Here is a 15,381-nt window from a genome sequence, read left to right on the forward strand (position 1 = left end):
TTGATGCATTGATGACTCTTCCAAAATGTTGAATATTCTCCCAAAAAAGATGATTATCATGAAATCTTTTGCTACTTTTGGTTCTTGTTTTCTGGTTTAGTTTGTCATTTCATTACAACCAACTTTGTATTTGCATTTTTCAGACACTATTGCAGGATGGGTTCTACTTATGAAACAAGTAAGTTTTTCACTGTTTTATTGCTTAGAATTTTCTATACACTTGACTTTTCATTTTTGAAAATAATTATTTTGGTGATCAACTTAATAAAATTGTGTATACATGTTTTAGCTACATATTACAGATATTTTTCATTTTTTCACTTTGATGGTTCATGTTCTTGAAAGCTTTTGAGATGATGCAATAAAAATGATAGAACATGGCTATTTCGCTCTGCAGCTTCATATGATTAGAGAGGCCAGCCTTGTGCATAAGGCTTCCATCAATGTGAGGCTTGAAGAGGGTCATTACAAGTACAGTTTCATTTGACTAATTATTTAAACTCTAATATGACTAGGACTGCAATGGCACCCCTTAGAAGAATGAACAACTTTGTTTTTGCTCTTACATGATCAACATGAATGGTTCAACCTATAAATGTAGAACATATGTCATGTAAGATGTAACCATATTAAAGTGTTATCACGTGATGGACTTTCTCTTGAGCATCTATTTTCTGTAAATTTTTAAATACATTAAACTAAAGATCATCGTTTCGATATAACTACTGTTGAAACTTTTTATCTAAAGTTTGTCATTCGCAGAATTGTGAAAGACTCAGGAGCCAACATGTCTTGTAGCTTAGGCGCAAGGCCAAGGCATGGAACATTTTTTATTGAAGTGAGGCACGGAGCATGAGTACTTGTAAAATAATCTTAAAGATGGAATATATTAGGTGCCGAGATGTGATAGTCATTTATTTTATCTTAAGATGCTTTGTCTCAATAGGTGTTAGGTTAATTGTGAGATGCAATAACACAAAGATGCGCAAAAGAAGAGAGAGGAAGCAGTTAAAAGTATATTAAGATTACAGGAAAGGAAAGAAACAGACCAAGGAAAGGGAAAAAAAAGAAGACAAGAATGACAACTATTGTCAAACCCTATTGTTTGTTAGTTTATTTTCCTTTCCAAAGAAGGAAAAGTGTTCTCTTTTCTTCAATGAACATGATTTTTACCCTTTTAATTGTAAATATTGGCAAAGTTAGGAATTATAAAACTACATATTTTATATATTGCACTCTTTGGAACAGATCATGAAAATTGCCTATGGGCACATGCCTTTAGTGAAGGTTATAAGCCTTACTTGAGGCAATGCTCAAAATCTTAAGCTTCAAGATCTTCATGACATCAGCACACCTTTGCCAAGTACTATCATTTACACTTCTCTCTGATTTCCTCCTAGATTCTTGTTAAATAGATATTAATAGCTAAATTGCATTTCTGAAATTCCAGAGAGTTTTTAAACCACAAGTTATTTTGGATTATAGCCAAGAGCCTTGGATGGATATCAAAATAACCACAGACCCTCATATTCTTTAGTTTGTATCAGAATAAATATTTAAGATACAACTAGAAAATGGTTGTAACATGTGATGTTACAATCCTACCCAACACTCAGTAGTTGATGATACTTCAGTCCTTCTGTTAAGTGACTTGCAGTTGTCAATGTGCTCACATATTGTTCCCAGGGATATAGAATGTTCATGGCCATTGTGTGAATGTGGGATGGGAGATGCAATTTAGATTGGGTTATGGCCATGAATAAAATATTGGTAAAACTGATATCTAAAAATAGATGTTTAACACAAGGTCTGCAATACCAAATTATACTGCCCAGTACGGGCGGTATGTACCGGTCCGACAGGCAATCGTTACGCAGACCGCCCGCTACTGGACGATATGTTCAAAAAAACCATTTTGACTGTTATCGCCCGACACAACTTGGTAACAGTCGATTTCGATCGTTACCCCCAGGTATAACTCGGTAACGGTTGATTTTGACCGTTACCGCACTGTAGTAGCATTACAGTGCTTCCCTTTCTCATTCTATTTAAGCCATTCTTCTCCCCTATTTCATTATACTCTCTTAAACTCTCTTAAAAAAAAATTTTCTCTTCTAAACTCTACAAAACAATGATTTTCGAAGGGTTTAAAGGACTGAAATCAGGTGTACCGCTAGGTACACCCGTACCATACCATACCGAGCCCAGATCGAAACACCGGTATGGTACGGTATTACGAACCTTGGTTTAACATCTGACGACGCACTGACAACATACCATACAATTACAATGATAACAAGTGGTATGAGCTGGTGTGTCACTAACATCACAGTACACACTGATCTGACAGGCTGTTGAAATTGGTAGTCAAACTGACATTTAAGGCCTTGATTAGAGTACATGGAGACTAAGATAGTTGGTTCATTATTTTGGGTCGTGGCATGCATTTGCATCACCTAGTTATTTACCATGTTAGCCTATTAAGTATGATATTTTGGTCTTGCTAAGTCAGGCATGTATTTAGATGTGTCGAGCAATAAGGTTATGAACTAATTGATCTTTTTTACTTGTGTAGTGCTTGTATTGTTTTGATCTTTTGTTAATGGAATCTTGGATGGGAATGCCTTATTTAGATGCCTAGTTTGGGTAAATATACAAAATATTTTATCAGAGCCCTAATGTTCCAAATTTTTGGGGTTGATCAGGGATGCAAAACTATTACGAATCAAGATGTAGATACAATATCATGATTACAAAAGTGGTACCATGTTGCCTAATTTGGCTTTGATTGGTATGCATCGTCATGCATGCATATGCCTCAATCACGTGGATCAGCATTTACATCTGTCTTAACTCACTATATTGGGGAAGTGACTTGGCATGGAAAAACAAAATATTATGCTACCTTATGGGGATGCACAGGCTTGACAATTGAATATTATTATTGCATGTAAACCTGAAATTAAAAAAATTCAATCTCTTTGCTCCTTGAGCTTTGGGTTATCTTACTTGCAATGTTTTTCTGTCGGATGCTGAAAATGATTGGAGTTCCCATGACGTTAAAAGAGTCATGGCATGGACTCATTTGTAAATGATGATGTATTCCTGACTCTATGTGTTTAAATAGAGGCTTGGTTGATGAATCCACTTGTTAAAACAATCCGTAGTTTGATAATACCTACAATATTATCTTCTGTAACTCAAAGAACTTTCTAGTTTCTTTTATTTTAAGAATAACATTTAAAGAAAGTAAGATTAAAAACCTTGTTTTATTTTAAGAATATTTTTTTATTCACGTAAAGTCAAGTGCCATTAACTATATTTGTTTCAGAGGTAATGAAATGGAACCTCTGGATTTCCATTAATATAGTCAGGAAAGATAACTCAGACAAAAAGAAAAACTAGATTAAAAAAAATGCTTCTGAATACATGCATATGAATACTGCTTCATTTGTTACTTAATGCAACAAAGTTGATTAAGTCAAAAGTTGATTTGTAGGTTGCTTGAGGTCAAGTTCATGTCATTCGAACACAGAGAATCAAAATATTACTATCATTGGTGCTTTAGTAATGGTAAGTAATTCAGGTTTTCTTGAGGCAAGTTTTCATTCACATTTTCTTTCTTCCTAGTGTCAACAGCTCTGTACTAATACCTAACTGGTCTTGATCTAATTAAAACTAAAAGTCTTCTGAGTCATACTTGCATGGAAATATTTTTTTTTAAAGGAAATCTTGAATGGAAATAGTTCACTATTTTCAAGTTTGATATTGGTTTTTGGTCTACTGGAATCCTGATTTGTAGGTTGCTTGATGCCAAGTTCATGTCATTCAAACAAAGAGAATCAAAATTTTACTATCTTTAATGCTTTACTAATGGTAAGTAATTCGGTTGCTCTTGAATCAAGATTTTGTTCATGTTTTGTTTCTTCCTAGTGTCAAGCAGCTCAGTTTTTTGGCCTTAAACAGCTCTGCACTTGTCTTGATCTACTTAAAACTAAATTCTTCTGAGTCTTGCTTGATTGGAAATATATTTTTTTAAAGGAATTCATGAATGGAAATGGTATTGGTTTTTTGACTGCTGGAATCCTGATCCATAAGCATTTCATCCTTGATTCAGAAAAAATTAATTTCACTTTCTCAATCAAAAAATTTTGCTCATGGATATGACTTTTATGTCATTAACCTTTATTCCATGTATTTTCTATGATACTTATCTGTTGTTGGTTAATTTTACATTGCATTTATTAAGTATTGTTGATAATTAACTTACATGATATCTTGATAATCTATCTAAAACAAATCGCACATGATTGATATGCTTTGTCCATGCATTATCACTAACAATTAATGCAAAAAATAATTTATTGGAATGATGTGTTGATTTGCATTGGAATGGATTATAAGAATGTGATTGGGTTATACAAAAACTTGTCCAACCTGACCAACTTGCAACTTTAGACAAGCTTTTGATGTGTAACTAATTGAATTGCTGATACCTATGCATAACAAAATTCTACTAGTTATTCTAGGAACTTGGAAAATACATTAAATCATGAATACAAATATCATGGTATCCACTGACCATGTCATAATGGGCTAACTGTTCTATGACCAGTATGCTGACATTTCAATTGATTTTTTTTCATTTTTTAAGGTGAGATACTGGATTATGCTGTACTGCAAGGACTGCTGTACTGTGCCGATAGGTGGTATCGGCCCATGCATGGAGTGGTACATGTCACTTAGCCATATGTCGTATGCCGGTATTTACTTTTTTTTTGGAAAAAAAAGTCAGAAAAAGGCCAAAAAATAAAAAAAATTCAGACCAACCGGTATACTTCGATAACTATCGAAATCCGGAGCGTACCAATCGGTACTCCTCGATAACGGTTGGATTTCATTTGTTACTGCTCGGTATAAACCCCGTATCGCCTTATACAGGGTCAAAACACTGGTACTGCTTGGTAGAGGGTGGTCCGCGTCAAAATTTGAAATATCGTACCGTATCGACGTTTCGATATTCGTTTGGTACGGTACGATACAATATACCGAGTGGTATACCATTCGGTATACCGCTCGGTGTATATATATATATATATATATATATATATATATATATATATATATATATATATATATATATATTGCTGTACTGACATACCATGGCAGTCAAAGAGAAAACAATAGTGGGATTGACATCTGAGATTTAATTCCTCGGTTTCAATATTTATCTATCATAGGATCATTTGCTCCTGCTAGTATTTTGTTAAATTTAACAAACTAAATCTAATGCTTGGTAATTGCTTCTGATTTGGGACCACAGTAAATAAGCAATAGGCTCTTAGCTCAAGCTGAATGTTTGAAATTTTGAAGCAGTATGCTACATTTACTACCAAAAGTTGATCTTATGTGGACAATTGGTTCTGCTAACCATTTATAGAAAAGAAAACATAGCTTTCTGAAAGGACTTCGCAGTCAAACAAAAGAATGGGGAGAGTAGAAGTTGTGGAAATGCAAATTTCTACCTTTATGCATCTAGACTTTATCATCAAATTGTAGCATGGAGTTGAAACTTTGAAAATATATATTTTTGTAATTATTCCCATAGTAGATGGTTCTTGGTTACTACTGGAGGAGATCTAAACATACAAATTACTCTTGGAAGTCTCAGTGCCATAAATCCTGGGTGTTCATCCTCCAAAGAAAATATATGTTTAACCATGTAGGCTAATAAAAACATAAAATTCTTATAATTGGATGTGCGAGTAGGATCACATGCTTACATAGGCTCTTGATGCATATTTACGATCAGAAAGTTTGTGGATACTTAGATCTACTACACAAACAACTGCAACAAGCCATAGCTGGAACTTTATGGCTTCTTAATGTTGTTGTTTTGTAGTGTACTAGTTCCAGATATCTAATAAAGTTTTGGTTGAGTGTAAGATACAATCATGTCTGATTTACTTTTGTTGACTGTTCTTCTAAGATTTATTAAGTTATACTAGTGTAATTATCATTTGTATGTTCTGTACATTGTCCCTCTTGTACAAGGCACAGTGTAGAAAAAGAAAATTTTTTGCTGAAGAATCTTTACTATGATATTAAACATAAAGTGCATCACATCTTCTACAACTTTTGTAGGTTGCATTGGTTTTGTTGTTATTCATTATCTACAACTTCTCTGACCAAATTCTTGCTCATCGGGAAAGAAGACAAGCCAAATCGAGGGAAACTGCTTCAAGGACAGCTAGAGAAGCTGTTCAAGCTCGTGAAAGGTGGAAAGCAGCAAAAAGTCTTGCAATCAAGCATGCAGTTGAAATTCAAGGTCAGATATCTCATACATTTTCATGGAAAAGATCCAAAAAACAACCAGAACCACAGAAAGTTCTTGGTCTTTCTAGGTGGTCATCAGATGCATCAATACCAGAGATTGAGGAACCAAGTATACTTAGTAATATGTCACATTCATCTGAAAAGATCTCTGGTAGTTCAGAAAGTGTCCATTCAAATACTGGAGACAAGAAACCCAAAAAGAATGCAATGAAAGACAAACATATGCATACTCGTACCCAAATCTTTAAGTATGCCTACAGTGAAATTGAAAAAGAGAAAGCGCTGCAGCAGGAAATAAAGTTGACCTTTTCAGGAGTAATTTCTATGGCCAGAAAGAATGAAATCAGAACAAGACCTCTCGTAGAGATTAGTTTCGAGGACCTAACTTTAGTTCTTAAAAGGAACAAGAAGCAACTTCTGAAGAATGTGACAGGGAAACTTATTCCTGGCCATGTAACTGCAATCATGGGCCCTTCCGGTGCAGGTAAAACCACCTTTCTTTCTGCTTTGGCTGGAAGGATAGCTGGATGTCAGACGAGTGGCTTAGTTCTTATAAATGGAAAGGTTGAACCTATATATGCACATAGGAAAATCATTGGTTTTGTGCCGCAAGATGATATTGTTCATGGAAACTTGACAGTGGAGGAAAATCTTTGGTTCAGTGCTAACTGTAGGTAAGGGACACATGGTATGCACAGATGCATTCTCATTTAGTGAAAACCTTTACCTTCAATGCTATATGTGTAACTTATGAAGTTTATAAAATCTTAATCCTATGAAATACATTCTATTTCTCTTGTGTTCCCATTTATGAATCCTACAGCAAAATACATGCATACACATTTTACACATTTTGTGCCTATTTTTCTAATTATTTTAGTCTAGTATTTTACAAAATCTTGACGCTTATAAGTTGAAGCAAAAGGATATACTGGAATTAGTGATTTGAGGCATATTTTTTCTTACATGGCATTACTCTTTAAACTTAGTGAGGACATACCCAAGGAAGCATGATGTGCCTTGAGTGAAGCTTGCATATATTTGATTTTCTTGATATTAGCATTCTTAGCCTCCAAGCGTAGATACTAGTCATGGTACTGGTAGATGCGGGGTGATATTCATCTGACCATATAGGTCGGGACCAATTAATATTTATTTTTTATATTTTTCAGTAATACAATACCATGAGACTGGTATACCACTCGGTATACTGGTACCAATTGTTCAAACTGGGTACCAAAACCTGAAACAGGTGTTAGATGAGATAAAATCTTTGTTAGTATAAATTGGGAAGTTCAAAAGTGAAAAAACTATCTAGTTTTCCAAATTAAGGGATCCTATAAGCAATTTAACATGTAGTTTTTTTGTGCAGTAATGCATTAGAATATGGCAGTGTTTTTATTCTTTTTCAACTTCGGAATGATCTTGGTTTTATTTGGTGGGTTACTGTAGTGGTTCTCTTTTATGGTGGGTCAACTTTTGTAGTCTTCTAGTTAAGTATAAGCTTGTTAATGTTTCTGAATTGGCAGAAGATTAGCAGTGCATTTTAACCTTTGTTTCCTTCTTGTCTATTGCATCTTTCTTTTCCCTCAATATCATCTTTAAGGCAGATCTCTTCTGCATTTTTTTATCTTTGTCCCCTTTATTATATTTTCTATTATTAGGTTTATTGATCGACCTGATGTAATTAGAGCCATTTATACTGGTACTAATTGTTTGAACTTGTTACAGAAACCTGAAACAGGTGTTAGAAGATATAAGATCTTCGTTAGCATAAACTGGCAAGTTTGCAAGTGAAAAAACAATCTATTTTTTAAATTAAGGGACCTTATTAGCAATTTAACATGAAGTTTTTTGTGAAGTAATGCATTAGAATATGGTAGTGTTTTTATCTTTCCCTCATATCATCTTTGATGCAGATCTCTTCTGTACTTTTCATCTTTGTCCTATTTATTATTATTATTTTTATTAGGTTTAGGATCGACGTGATGAAATTAGAGCCACTTAGATCTTGTTTTTAGATTATGATGCAGTTATTTTCCTGTTTTCCAAACTCTTCTAATTAAACATTGAGAAGGCATTGCTATCCAAGTATGAGTTGATATTTTGAATTTGATTATAACAGCATTGCAATATGACCTATTCATGATGTATTGGTATTCCATCTGATATTAAGGGAATACCATTTTATCATGGCGACAGTCTGAACTCTGGATGTCTACCAGAATTGGCTGAAGATAACAAATTTATTTTTCATAAATTGAATGACTACATGCCTTTAAACATCTCCAGCTTTGTTGTTTGTTTCCTTTTTTTGTATTTTGTATATGGGCACATGCATGTGGATTTCTTTGGAGATCTAGTTTGGTTGAGGATTACAGAAAGAAGTGTGAAACTGGAACTTATTCCTCTAAATGAAGGGTCGCAGCTTATGCTTAACAGTGGGCTAACTTTACTGCACAATTCATGCAAAAATTGAATGCTTTATTTATTCATCTTGCTCAAACATTTATTTTCACGTCAGTGATTATTCTGATGACCAATCTTTACCCCTGTGTGAGATAGAATGGTAACAAGGTATTTCATGTCCCACAGCTTCAGAATATTCCTTTAGATTTTCGTTGGTGTATGCTTTCTATATGAAGAGATGTCATAGAAATCACTAGAATTTCGAATTGTTAGGTTCATGCAAGCAAAGTGGATCAAATGCTCTTTCCTGTTACACAGGACTGGGTGTCAAATTGAGCATTGATAGCAAAGGATTACAGAAATTGAAGATATCAGGTCTGCAATTCCTTAGATTATATCTATCCTTTACTCTTTAGTAATGCTTGGAAGTGAAGGTATTTCTGGAAGCTCTAAAAGATTTAAACAAAATCCTCAGTGGGCATATGCAATATGTTGTACCACCTTTGTAATGCTCACATAGGCATATCCAGTTCTCTTGCATGATCCGTTTTGGTCATTTTACTGTTTCAGACTGTCCTATCCTAATTGACAAGTATGGTTTAGACTTGGAAAAGATCAGTTGTTCAGTAGTCAACGCTTTGGCCAATAGACATGTTGAGCATGTGAAGTGAACTTTGTCGAACAAGGATAAACTATTAGTGCACTAGTGACCGTATAATTGTCTATATGTTCTTAGTTCTGTTGTTCAGGTACATATCTGTATATGTCTCTTTAACATGACATTGAATTTGGACATTAAATCATTCTACCAGCCTTTAGAAACTCTCATGATACTACTATTATTCATTTGATCCAACATCCCGACCATCTTGGCAGCACTGCTGAAATAAATTTCAATTATCAGATTTTTTGAAGCATTTGCTCACATGCACCAACTACCATGTCAGGGTATAGGGTTATGATTATTACCACTCAAATTTCAATGGAAAAATCTGGAACTCTGTCTTAGCTCATACCGGTGCTTCTTCTGTGTTTTATATGTGTTGCACTCACCTTCATATGATGCATGCTTGTTTCATTCTTGCAATTTGTTCACATTTTGCATTTTTCTTTAATCATTATGGTTGTCTTTATCAGGTTAAACTTATATTCTTTTTCTCTTTTCCTATTAATATTATTGTGTCAAATTGCATCTATTGCTTATTCTGTTATATTTTCCTCATTCTAGAGGGCATTAAACTATCAAGGTAAAATTTAATTCTTTTTTTTTATTTGTTTAGACTTTCCACAGGTATGTCAAAAGCTGATAAGGTTTTAATTGTTGAAAGAACTATAGACTCCTTGGGGTTGCAAGCAGTACGGAATTCCTTAGTTGGGACAGTAGAGAAGCGTGGAATTTCTGGTGGGCAGAGAAAGCGAGTAAATGTTGGTTTTGAGATGGTCATGGAACCGTCTCTTTTGATGCTGGATGAACCAACATCAGGTTTGGATAGTTCTTCATCTCTGCTGCTACTTAGAGCCCTTCGTCGTGAGGCAGTTCAAGGAGTAAACATCTGCATGGTTGTTCACCAGCCCAGGTTGGTCCCGAAGAATATAATATCAATGTTATCATGTTTCCTTTCATTATGCTTCCGATATATGCTAACACAGGTAGAATTAACTCATGCATAAGATGCATGAAATGTTATCATGCATGGCAAAACTAGATTCATTTTGTGGAACTTTGCTAGAGAAGCCACAAAATTGTATGATGTGCACATCATACAATATAATCATTGTTTCTGCTTAACTAGATTTGTAGACAATTTATTATCAGGACCCTCAAGTACTGGCCACCTTATGTAGACACTTTGTAGTTGTGGTATTTAGGTTTATAATCTGATCTTTTTCTAAACCAGTCAAAGAGGGGTTTATTTTAATCACAAAATTCTCCTCAACTTTAATTTACTTGCAATAGGCTATTTTAATGATCTTGAAGTTAACAACCCTAGTTTTGTCATAATATATTTTGGTGGTATAATTGACTCCTTAGCTTCATGTGCGTAAACCACTGGTTCAAAATACTTATGCACAAGTTAATAAATCGAGTTCTTAGAAACTAATTCAATTATTTTCCCACTTCTGATGTGAGGCTTAACCGAGCATATTTCATGAAGCATGAAAAGATACTAGGGAATTACTTAAGCATGAAAAGTCACAACTTGTCAAGGGTTAACCATAACAGTATGGAAGGGATATCTAAATGAAATTAGTTTTGGTGGATCTCTCATTTGTTTCATAGAACTTATCTGTTGTCCTATTATTGACAAGACGTTATGTGCATAATCATGAGATAATTGTTAGTTCTCTTCAACTATTAAAGCCATTCATAGTAATCAGTTACTATCACACTAATATTAAGTTGTACTTTCTGCTTCAGCTATACTTTGTTCAACATGTTCGACGACTTAATACTTTTGGCCAAAGGTGGTTTAATTGCATATCAAGGCCCAGTGAAGAAAGTTGAAGAATACTTTGCAGGCCTAGAGATTATTGTCCCTGAGCGTGTCAACCCTCCAGACTACTTCATTGACATTTTAGAGGGTATAGTGAAGCCAAGCACATCAGTAGGTGTTAAATCCAACCAGCTCCCACTTATATGGATGTTGCATAATGGGTATAATGTACCCCCTGATATGCACAATGAACTCGATTCTGTTAACGCATCAGTTGAAAGTAGAACAAGCTCTGCTAGTGTTGGTTCAGATGAGGATTCTGGTGCTGCAAATGTTTGGAGAGATTTAAAAGGTGGCTTCGAAGAAAAGCGAGATTACTTAGAGCATAATGTTTCAAAATCAAAAGGTTTAGCAAACCGAATAACTCCTGGTAAATTTAAACAATACAAGTACTATCTTGGGAGGTGAGTTCATATACGATTGAAGATCTTTTAAAAGTTCATGCATGTTGGGTCTATCTAGAGCATTACTTGTCTCTTATGTTGCTGTTTGTAATGGAGTCATGAACATTTGTTTGCTAAAGGATAGACTTGTCACTTACAGGGTCTCCAAACAGCGTCTGCGTGAAGCTACAACACAAGCTGTTGATTATTTGATCCTTGGTCTTGCTGGAGTCTGTTTAGGAATAATCACTAAAGCGAATGATACAAATTTGGGGGCAGCTGGTTATACATACACTGTTATTGCTGTTTGTAAGTTAGAGATAATTGCCACTTTTGACATGCATTTTCTTTGCAATAAGCATAGTATTGTGAAAATTTTTTTACCCTGCTCAAGGTTATTTAGCATAACTAGATAATTTTAGATCTTGTTGCTTGATTAAGGAGTACAATCCAAATTAGCTAAATGCTAGAAGATAAAGAATAGTTATCCAACTTGTGAGATGTTGAGTTCGAAATATTGAGACCAAGTCATACCAAGTGCACTTTTCATCATTGTTGATTCCAAGGATTAGTACTAGACCATATTGGTCAGTTTGGTCAATATTTAATTTTTTGATATCTTCCATTGGTACCAAATTTTTTGATATCTTCAATATTTAAAACCTTGGTTAAAGCAAACCTTTTATTTGTGATTTCATTTGATGTGGCACTTATTGAGAAGGATACATAGGATAAATGTTGTTTGGGAAGGTTAAGTCAGTTGAGTACATTAGCACGGTGTTTATGGATGTAGCTTAATGTAGGAGAAAAGGAAAAGAATCTCGAATACCAAGTTGACATTGGCAGTAGAGGTGATGGATTTCTAGAGCGGATGTGCTCTGGATGGACGTAATATTGATCATATTGGTACATTGAAATTTAGAATTTTCAACAAACCACTTTTGCAAACAATCTATGAATAAAAGCAGGGGAATCTACAGTGTTATATATATACATATATATGTATACATATATGTATACATATATATATGTACATATATATATATATACATATATATATATATATACATATATATATATACATATATATATATATACATATATACATACATATATATATATATAAAGAAGTTATTGCCCTTAAATGGGAAATCAATCTACAATGTTAAGGTAGATTCTAGAGCTAAAGACAACAAAATGAAGATTTGCAAGTTTGAGTTGAAGAACATTCGCCAAAAGGCTTAGATAATTGAAAGAAAAAGAGAGTAAAAAAGATCTAACTTACTCTAGCTACTAAAACTTTATTTAAACTAAATATTTTCCAACGTCATTATCCTTCCTCAGGATAACACATGATGAGTGGATTTCTTTCCCTTTGGCTATATATTCTCTTTTAACTCTCGGGAAGGGTGCATTAGTATATATCTCTTTTTGTCCATGCATATGTAGTACAGGTGTAATGACAAATTAGAAGTGTGGCCATGCATACACAATTTCTGTGTCTAATGGCAGTTTAAAGAATTTTGGATAGTGTTATATGATTACTTCTGGGGATTTACTATACATTCTTTCTTAATTTAAAACTGATAATTTAACCATTATCTTCAGCATATTGGACTAGCTATCACAAAATTTATTGGAAAATCTCTTACCTTTCAGTTTACATTCTGACTTGTTGAACTGTGTGTACTACGTTGCAGCTCTCTTGGGCCAGATTGGTGCTTTGAGATCATTTTCAATTGAAAAGCTACAATATATGAGAGAGAGAGCATCTGGAATGAGTTCACTAGCTTATTTTCTCTCAAAAGATACTATTGATCATTTCAACACAGTCGTCAAGCCTGTAGTTTATCTCTCAATGTTTTATTTTTTCAGTAACCCAAGGTCATCATTTGCAGACAACTACATCGTTTTGTTTGCCCTTTTTTACTGTGTAACTGGTATTGGTTATACTTTTGCCATCTGCTTCCAACCAAGTTCTGCCCAACTGGTATGTATAATGTCAATACTTCAATGCTTCCTCTGCAGTCTCTTATAATTTTGTTTATTTATTTATTTCTTTCTCTATTAAGTTGATGTTGATTTTGCAGTGGTCTGCTCTCCTTCCTGTTGTTTTGACTTTGATAGCAACTCAGCAGAAAAATTCAAAGATACTTGTTAATTTATGCTACCCAAAGTGGGCATTGGAGGCGTTCGTGATTGTAAATACCAAAAGGTTTATTTTGACTTACCTTTGCTTGCTTATTGCAGATGAGCATGGTCTGTATGATTCTTATTTGACATTATTTTCACATATTCATATTTGACTAGCTTGGTCTAGATATTAGCAAAAGACACTTTGGCATCAATCTATCCTCCGTAACACATAAATTAAGTAGAACATTAAAAAACACAATGTGACTCCTTTGCAGAGTACCTTTGGATAACAAAGCTGGATTTTCAGATAGTAAGTTTCCATGATCATGCCTTGGTTCTCATTAAGTGGTAACAATTAAGTAAATGAGTGAAACCTTTGTCTAGTAGAATTTGTAACTGGAATCTTTAGTCTATGCTCATGGTTTATTCATTTTTTCTATTTTTACATTTAGCTCTATCCAATTCTGTAAAGAAGGAAGAGACTTTATATTTCGCTTTACCTGTTTCATGATGTTGTGTTTTCTGCAGGTTTACTAGTTCTACATGCTGGTTCATATCAAATTTGTTTGCTATCATGTTCATTACTTGTTATTTTAATTATATGAAACCCATCTATTGGTTATTAATTTTTTTCTCGAACTAGAATAGATATGTCTACACCGGCTTGATAGAATATGAAAATATTAAATTGTCACGTACAATTTATGCTGCTTTACAAGCTGCCAAAGACTAAAATGGGATGTAGAAAAGCCATCCCATTTATATTAATAAACCAGATGCCTTAGTTCACAATTTATATTAATAAACTGCTTAAACAGCAGAAATAAGAGGCAAACCTCTGCATGAGTTCATCTTCATGAACCAGACTGAGGTGGAAGACCTAATGACAGTTACAAAGCATAATAGGCCATATAGAAGAAAGGAGTAAAAGGTAGGTAGGCCTTGATGTCTACAATTTTCCACATTTCAACCACAACAGACGAGGTACTTCCACTAGAAAGCTACCATTGAGGTAATTAATTGAGGCTTAAATTTTGCCTACAGGATGAGCTTCCATGATCTTTTTTCTTTCACTTTCTCCAGGAGCCTCTTTGTTGTAGAACAATGTAATTTGCATACAATTTTGTTGGAAAACGAAGTTTCAGTTATGCTAATGATTTCTTTGTTCTGCTTTGATTTATGTAATTTGGATACAATTTTGTTGGAAAACTAAGTTTCAGTTATGCGAATGATTTCTTTGTTCTGCTTTGATTTCGCTTTCCTATGGGTATATGAGGCACACAACTGAGTGCTCCTCTTTGCAGGTACTCTGGTGTGTGGCTGATGACACGGTGTGGTATGCTTTCTAAGTTGGGATATAACATCAATCACTGGGGGGTTTGTTTGGCCGTTCTCTTTCTTTATGGCTTTGTTTTCCGCTGCATCGCTTTCGTTTGCTTGGTGATGTTGAACAAAATATGAGGTTTATATGCTTCATTTTTCGACTCCAGCTTATGCCAGGGATCAATACACGCACAGTACGACCCGGACACGCTTCAGCAACACGATACAAGTGTAGTCTAACAAGGCGTGTATACATAAATTTCTCAACTTAAGACAAATGGCTTCGGACAAAATTGCTT

General features: G+C 34.3%; 1 protein-coding gene across 1 annotated transcript in view; it reads left to right on the forward strand.

Annotated features, from left to right (window-relative positions):
* LOC135627154 (ABC transporter G family member 28-like) overlaps positions 1-15,281 on the forward strand; it is a 20,321-nt gene extending 5,040 nt beyond the window's left edge. The window contains exons 7-15 of the mRNA XM_065133151.1: positions 144-178; positions 3,500-3,573; positions 6,145-7,010; positions 10,026-10,322; positions 11,165-11,644; positions 11,784-11,932; positions 13,324-13,613; positions 13,714-13,838; positions 15,064-15,281. Coding sequence (XP_064989223.1) covers positions 144-178; positions 3,500-3,573; positions 6,145-7,010; positions 10,026-10,322; positions 11,165-11,644; positions 11,784-11,932; positions 13,324-13,613; positions 13,714-13,838; positions 15,064-15,220 — 2,473 coding nt within the window. The 3' untranslated portion in view covers positions 15,221-15,281. The remainder of the gene's footprint in view (positions 1-143; positions 179-3,499; positions 3,574-6,144; positions 7,011-10,025; positions 10,323-11,164; positions 11,645-11,783; positions 11,933-13,323; positions 13,614-13,713; positions 13,839-15,063) is intronic.
* The last annotated feature ends 100 nt before the right edge of the window (positions 15,282-15,381 follow it).

This window comes from Musa acuminata, chromosome BXJ2-11 (assembly GCF_036884655.1).
Source record: "Musa acuminata AAA Group cultivar baxijiao chromosome BXJ2-11, Cavendish_Baxijiao_AAA, whole genome shotgun sequence".
Classification (NCBI taxonomy): domain Eukaryota; kingdom Viridiplantae; phylum Streptophyta; class Magnoliopsida; order Zingiberales; family Musaceae; genus Musa; species Musa acuminata.